The sequence below is a fragment of the Trifolium pratense genome, linkage group LG1, assembly GCF_020283565.1.
Source record: "Trifolium pratense cultivar HEN17-A07 linkage group LG1, ARS_RC_1.1, whole genome shotgun sequence".
In the NCBI taxonomy this organism is placed as follows: Eukaryota; Viridiplantae; Streptophyta; class Magnoliopsida; order Fabales; family Fabaceae; genus Trifolium; species Trifolium pratense.
Genome location: NC_060059.1, coordinates 49712160 through 49720248, shown reverse-complemented (window position 1 = coordinate 49720248; position 8089 = coordinate 49712160). Strand labels below are relative to the sequence as shown.

Genomic DNA, 8089 nt, shown 5'->3' with positions numbered 1-8089 from the left:
ATTTAATAATTACCACATAATTAAAAACATTATTGTTGAACCAAAATGGATTCTAGAACAATGTCTCTAAGGTGTTTATTGTAACGACCCGTTTTTCGTAAAATATATTCTATATGTTTTATTTTATTGTTTGACTTTCAAAAGAATTTTCTCGTAATCGAAGATTATTTATTTTGCGCGAGCGTAAGTTAGCGAACGAGATTGTGTGAGTTGGGCCTAGAGGGGGCGAAGATTTGGGCTTAGAAATGAATAGTGTTGGGCTTGGTTTGTCATGAGATTTTTATGAGCAAGTGGGCTAGGCAAGTTGCAAGACCAAGTGATCTAGTGTGTGTGCATGTAGTGAGCTTGGTTTGAGTGGTGGCTATGATCTTTCCTTGTTGAGCAAGAAGAATCAAGTGACCAAGAATTAAGCTCACAAGATATTTATGATCATGAATAGGAAATCACAATTTCATTCATTCATTTTTCTTTCCAAAACCGTGAGCCTCCTTTGCTTACTCCTAACCGTCACCAATTTTTCATTCCTTAGCCAAATTCAATTATTAGAAGCTTGTTGGAACCATGAGGGTTCATAGATCATCATCCCTAAGTTAGGGCAAGCAAGAGAGCAAAGCAAGAGGGTGCTAGGACTTGAGAAAGGGAGGAACTCATGAGAGCTAGAACATGAGGAGCTTGAGGATTCACCAAATTTCTAAGGTAAGAGATTAGAATTCATGATTCTTGAGTGGCAAGGAGAGGGGAGATTGTCTATGTCTCCATTCCCGAACTCTCCCACTCAATTTCTTTTAGACTTTTGATTAAGCTTTTGTATGTGAGTGTGATGTTCCTCATCATCACTTTGTATGTGTTAATCACTAGCTTGATTTCATGAAAAATATGTATGTGTTTGAATCATGTTTGAAAAGTTTATGAAAGTTGCTTAAAATCCAAGAAATTGGCATGATTTTGATTGTTTGAGGTATTTGGAGGTTTGTAAGGGATGATTAATGTTCCTTGATACCATATATGTTTGAAATAACTGTTTATAAGAATTTATAACATGTTTGAATGAATTTTTGAGCTGATTCAATGTTAAACTGCCTTAGAAAACTCAAGAACAGATATTATTTTCTGGTGTAGTTCGCTAAGCGACCAGGAGTTCGCTATAGCGAACATGTTCGCTGAAGCTCGCCAATGCTCGCCATGAGCAGGTGACTTCCTGGTGAGGTTCGCCATGTCTCGCTGAGCCTTCGCTCAGCGAAGGCCTCTGTGACAGCAATTTTTTGTTGATGTTTGTAAGTGTAATTAGGCACTTGTAATATGGTTTAAGGGTATCCTTACATGATTGTTGATACATGTTGATGCTGTTAATGCTTATTGTTAATCGTTATATGATTGATAAACGTGTATGCAATAAGTTGCAATTTAAAGTGAGTAATGTGATGTTTTGGCATTAATTTGTAATGTTAAGTGAATGTGTTAGGATTGTGTTCCCGCATTCATAAAAGAGTAGCTTCGAGCTAAAGAATATCATATGGTTGATATGTGCATAAATACATGCATTCATGATTGTATGTGAACATTGGAAACTTGGGTTCCAATAACGAAAATGGATTATGTGTCCATAATGAAGCCGAGGATCGGATTAGATGAATCCATGAGTCCAGAGCTGCTAACCAACAGGATATAAAACTGTGTTGGCTTATCCAAGGGAGATAAGATGGTTCGGTAAGTTCCGACATATCCAGCAAGATATAAAACTGTTCTTGGTCCACCGTTGGTGAGACACCTTGGTACCACATGCATTTAGTCATGTCTAGGGATGGCATGACAGTGAATTAATTGGCATTAGATGCATTAGGGTAAATGTGCATATTAATTGATAAGTGATAAATGTCATATGATTGACTAAGGTGTTGTCTGATGTTTATAATAGCTTTGTGCTAATTGATTGAACGTGTCTTGAACAAGTGTAGAGTCCGTCATGACTATAAAATGAACAAGTGTAGAGTCCGTCATGACTATAAAATGAACAAGTGTAGAGTCCGTCATGACTATAAAATGAATGATTAATTGGTAGTTGTATTTGTTGATGTATGTGTGTGAGTTAGAATATGTATGATAGTTCGAAAGTGTAAGACCTTTCTTATACTCATATGATATGCGATTATGTTTTCTAACTCTCTGCTTTGTGTTATTTGCTGGACCTTTGGGGGTTCAGATATCCAGATTGACAGGTTATATGTTAGCTTGTCCGAGTAGCGTGGTGAAGCTCCGCTCTGATTGTGACACGGGGAGAAAAGGGGTTTTGTACATATATATATATATATATAAATTCCTTTAGAAAATCACTCTGTAATTGCTTATGTTTTCATATAAGAATTATTCTTGGTGAAAAGTATTGGTTTTGTATCACTTATAACGCATCGTGTTGATGCGGAGGATTTTGTATTTTGTGTTATTCAAACCAGCGCTTTATAATCAGATTTTCAATTTTTCCGCTGCGTATTTTCGAAAAAGATTTTATAAAGGTAGAGTTAATTAAATAACGAGTTTGGGTGTTACATTTATGACAACAATGTGTAATAGAACGATTGGATACTGATGACAGTCACTTATTTGTTAATTTAATTGGAATTTTTTTAGTAGTTTTATAAGTTTTTAGGAAAAATGCATGGTCAAAGAGAAGAATATTGGAAGAAATTAACATAGCAGAAAGTTTGAAGACAAAAGACCACAAAAAGAATAGACTTAGAAAAATATTGCCAATTTTGAAGGCTTCTCACACCAGGAGCTACTGTATTTCTCGCGGCACGATCCAATTCAAATCGCAGCGCAATTTACTACAGCAGGACAGATATGACACGTGCTGATGCAATCAGTTTTTTTATTTTATCCCTTGAATGATGATGTGGCGACATGGTACAGGGCTATTCCTTTTATTGGTGTCACGTGATTGCTCCTTCTAAGCATATAAATAATAAGCTATTTTAACCTAAGGAACACACGCATTAACACAGAGACTTGGAGAGAGAGTTTCACGCCGTCACCGAGAGAAGCAGCAATTGAACTATTGGAAGCTTTATTCTAAGGTGCTTTTCACAATTAAATTATGTATAATTTTCAGAATTTAATTGTTATGTTGAGCATGAGTAGCTAAATCTCTATTGATTAGAATTAGTAGATGATCTTCCTTGAATTGATTTGAACCATGTAAATTGTTGAGGATCCTTGGGACCTTTTTAATATTATTGTTATTCAGTTATTTTTGTGCTTAATGTTTTTTATGAATTGACGAATTTATGAATTGAATTTAGGAATCGAATGATTACTAACCATAACTTTTGAAACCCGAATCTGAAATAATTGTTTGGTCAATAGTCGTTTTAGAGATATCGGATTATTGTACTATGATAAGGAGAATTAACGAGCATAAATCTTTCTATGAATTTGAATTGACCTAAGACATTAGGAAATTATTTTTATGGAAAAGGGTTCTTAGTCATTAACACTGGTCTGAACTATTTAGTTAATTTATCGTGACAATAAGAGTGAAAAGGTAGCCTAGGACCGCATTTACCAAATCATGAAGAGGAAGTGAATCGAAAATTCTAATCATCTCTTTAACCGTTTTGAAATCATCACTTTTAATTTTAATTGTTTTATAAACCAACTTTGCTTAGCGAATCCCCTGCATTTACATTCCTAAATACGATACAATTGTCTTGTCGAGATTGAAACAATCCCTGTGGATACGAATTTAATTTATTACTTAACGATAAATTAGTACACTTGCTAATTTTGTCATCAGATACTCTGATGTATGTTCTAGTGTGCAGGACCATAGATTAAAAATTTACTTCTAAAAGTATAGTTATGCACCTAATTGTTCGTGCACATACACTCTTGTTTGTTTTGAATGATGTCAAAAATAAGATTAAAATAGATTGATTTGATTAAGACAATTTTAGAATCACAATTTTCTAAATCGGTTTTCAAAAATGCATTGAACTTAGCTTATTTTTCAAATATCAGCATTATTTAACCAATGCATACATGGTATGAACTAGTGCATGTCTTCCGGATTTCATGCACCGATTCGTGGCTCATTTGAACTGGTTCATAGCTTGGTTTCTAAAAACCCGAGACATTCTTGCACCGGTGCATGAATTAGTTCACGGGGATCTTGAACTATGCATGGCCTGCTTGCATCGATGCATAAGTTGTTCAAGATTTTATATTATTAATAATTTGTCTCTGAACAAGTTCATACTTTTCGAATGCACCGGTTCATGTGCCTGTTACACCACTTACTAATGTTTATACTTACAGTAAAATATTATTAAGATATCAATAGGATTTATAATTTATATTTTTTTTATTATTATTAATTTAAGTGCATTGATGCCGATTTTACAATTGTTCCTGACAGGATTCGAACTTCACACCTTAAGATTATAATTTACATTTTTTTTAGTCAATTAGCCTAGTGAGTAGTGACTATAATTTCACCTTTAAATTGAGTGGATAGTCTGGGGTTCAAAAATATATCAATTTCCTACAAACTTAGATTTGCACTTGTTATCTTGTTGATATTTCTTATATTTTTACAAATGCCTTTTCAATCAATATATAAAGGCATTAGTCTTTAGTTTCTTTAGGTTTTGTTGCTTTTTCTTTTTCATTTGATAAAAGGGTTGAAAAGATAAGAGTTGAGAGTTTAATAATCTCACCCGCCAACATTTCTCACAATTAAACTATTTATATATTTATTGAAATGAAAATAAAAAAAGATAATAAGATCGTACCAAAACTCAAAACATAACAACACAATTATTGGGACGTCAAGACATTATTTATTAAATTACATTAATTTTTAACAATATTAATAAAGTTTTTATAAAACATTGACAAAGAAAATTCTTATTAATAATAATGATACTATTGACCAGTGTACAACTTGAATTCAACTTCCATGAGATTATAAGTTCAACCTCTCGCCACACTAAGTTGATAACATAGTGCACTATTTGAGATTCTAACAAGGAGTTTTACCATCTGTATAATCACAATTAATACAGCATGAACAAGTGTGGCTTTTACCAGCATCTTGACAATTACAATTGTGAGTGGTGGTGCTTGCTCCATATTTAGCATTGAATACTGTAAAGCATGTAGGAGAATTTTGACAATTTCCACTCAATGTCATACTTTGGCGACAAAATTTGAAATCATCTTTTTGCACCACATCTACAACATTGTATACATCAAAACAAAATCATAAAAGTTAGATCATTAAGAATGTTAATATGATTGCATGTAATTTGCTAAAGGTGCAAACAAATTTTTACACAAGAATTAAACTCTTTGAGAATAACTTACACACTTTAAGAAAGTTATCTTTGAATAATAAGAACATAAAAAATTCTAATATTAAAATTAATAATGGAAAGTGATATGTTTACCTGAGCCGTAGTTGAGGTTGAAGAGAGCAAATAAAATTCCAACGGCTAAGAGAATGCTTCCTACTTTCATCATGATGATATTCTCAAATGAAACCCTAAAGATGCTGAGACAATGTGCAGAATGAGGAATTACGCTCTCTCACACATACACACAAAAATATATAGACATCGCTAACCACTCATATAGTAACTCTATATTATTTGCCAAATATAAATGTTCAGTGTATATTAGTCAATTAGTTCGGTCCACGTTTAAAAATATTTAGTAAATTTTTTATTATTATATTCTTTTGATAACAGTATATAGTAAGAAATTAAATTTTAAATATTTTAGGCCTTGATTGTAGTCCTTAAAAATATATTTCTTCGACTTTATTTTATATATAGGGTGGTACTGGTAGTCTCTTTGTTGCTCCCTTATTTACCGAAAAAAAAAAAAAATTTCAAACCAAATAAATAATTGGAATGGAAGAGTACTAACGCGGTAAAATTTGAAAAATTTAATTTAAAATTTTATAAATTTTAATTTTTAATAAATTATTTAATAATTACCACATAATTAAAAACATTATTGTTGAACCAAAATGGATTCTAGAACAATGTCTCTAAGGTGTTTATGATAACAATGTGTAATAGAACGATTGGATACTCTGATGTATGTTCTAGTGTGCAGGACCATAGATTAAAAATTTACTTCTAAAAGTATAGTTATGCACCTAATTGTTCGTGCACATACACTCTTGTTTGTTTTGAATGATGTCAAAAATAAGATTAAAATAGATTGATTTGATTAAGACAATTTTAGAATCACAATTTTCTAAATAGGTTTTCAAAAATGCATTGAACTTAGCTTATTTTTCAAATATCAGCATTATTTAACCAATGCATACATGGTATGAACTAGTGCATGTCTTCCGGATTTCATGCACCGATTCGTGGCTCATTTGAACTGGTTCATAGCTTGGTTTCTAAAAACCCGAGACATTCTTGCACCGGTGCATGAATTAGTTCACGGGGATCTTGAACTATGCATGGCCTGCTTGCATCGATGCATAAGTTGTTCAAGATTTTATATTATTAATAATTTGTCTCTGAACAGGTTCATACTTTTCGAATGCACCGGTTCATGTGCCTGTTACACCACTTACTAATGTTTATACTTACAGTAAAATATTATTAAGATATCAATAGGATTTATAATTTATATTTTTTTTATTATTATTAATTTAAGTGCATTGATGCCGATTTTACAATTGTTCCTGACAGGATTCGAACTTCACACCTTAAGATTATAATTTACATTTTTTTTAGTCAATTAGCCTAGTGAGTAGTGACTATAATTTCACCTTTAAATTGAGTGGATAGTCTGGGGTTCAAAAATATATCAATTTCCTACAAACTTAGATTTGCACTTGTTATCTTGTTGATATTTCTTATATTTTTACAAATGCCTTTTCAATCAATATATAAAGGCATTAGTCTTTAGTTTCTTTAGGTTTTGTTGCTTTTTCTTTTTCATTTGATAAAAGGGTTGAAAAGATAAGAGTTGAGAGTTTAATAATCTCACCCGCCAACATTTCTCACAATTAAACTATTTATATATTTATTGAAATGAAAATAAAAAAAGATAATAAGATCGTACCAAAACTCAAAACATAACAACACAATTATTGGGACGTCAAGACATTATTTATTAAATTACATTAATTTTTAACAATATTAATAAAGTTTTTATAAAACATTGACAAAGAAAATTCTTATTAATAATAATGGTACTATTGACCAATGTACAACTTGAATTCAACTTCCATGAGATTATAAGTTCAACCTCTCGCCACACTAAGTTGATAACATAGTGCACTATTTGAGATTCTAACAAGGAGTTTTACCATCTGTATAATCACAATTAATACAACATGAACAAGTGTGGCTTTTACCAGCATCTTGACAATTACAATTGTGAGTGGTGGCGCTTGCTCCATATTTAGCATTGAATACTGTAAAGCATGTAGGAGAATTTTGACAATTTCCACTCAATGTCATACTTTGGCGACAAAATTTGAAATCATCTTTTTGCACCACATCTACAACATTGTATACATCAAAACAAAATCATAAAAGTTAGATCATTAAGAATGTTAATATGATTGCATGTAATTTGCTAAAGGTGCAAACAAATTTTTACACAAGAATTAAACTCTTTGAGAATAACTTACACACTTTAAGAAAGTTATCTATGAATAATAAGAACATAAAAAATTCTAATATTAAAATTAATAATGGAAAGTGATATGTTTACCTGAGCCGTAGTTGAGGTTGAAGAGAGCAAATAAAATTCCAACGGCTAAGAGAATGCTTCCTACTTTCATCATGATGATATTCTCAAATGAAACCCTAAAGATGCTGAGACAATGTGCAGAATGAGGAATTACGCTCTCTCACACATACACACAAAAATATATAGACATCGCTAACCACTCATATAGTAACTCTATATTATTTGCCAAATATAAATGTTCAGTGTATATTAGTCAATTAGTTCGGTCCACGTTTAAAAATATTTAGTAAATTTTTTATTATTATATTCTTTTGATAACAGTATATAGTAAGAAATTAAATTTTAAATATTTTAGGCCTTGATTGTA

At 31.6% G+C, this 8089-nt stretch overlaps 1 protein-coding gene and 1 long non-coding RNA gene across 2 annotated transcripts; one reads left to right on the top strand and one right to left on the bottom strand.

Moving 5' to 3' along the window:
• The first annotated feature begins 478 nt into the window (after positions 1-478).
• LOC123896883 lies at positions 479-2988 on the top strand. Its single transcript, XR_006804665.1, has 2 exons — positions 479-696; positions 2209-2988. It is a non-coding gene; the product is annotated as an uncharacterized LOC123896883 (long non-coding RNA).
• A 4249-nt stretch (positions 2989-7237) lies between these two features.
• On the bottom strand, positions 7238-7894 carry LOC123902994 (putative defensin-like protein 234). Its single transcript, XM_045952843.1, has 2 exons — positions 7744-7894; positions 7238-7528 (listed from the first exon to the last, which is right to left on the bottom strand). The coding sequence occupies exons 1-2, from the start codon at positions 7814-7816 to the stop codon at positions 7317-7319; spliced, it is 285 nt and encodes a 94-aa protein (XP_045808799.1). The 5' UTR covers positions 7817-7894; the 3' UTR covers positions 7238-7316.
• Positions 7895-8089: the final 195 nt, after the last annotated feature.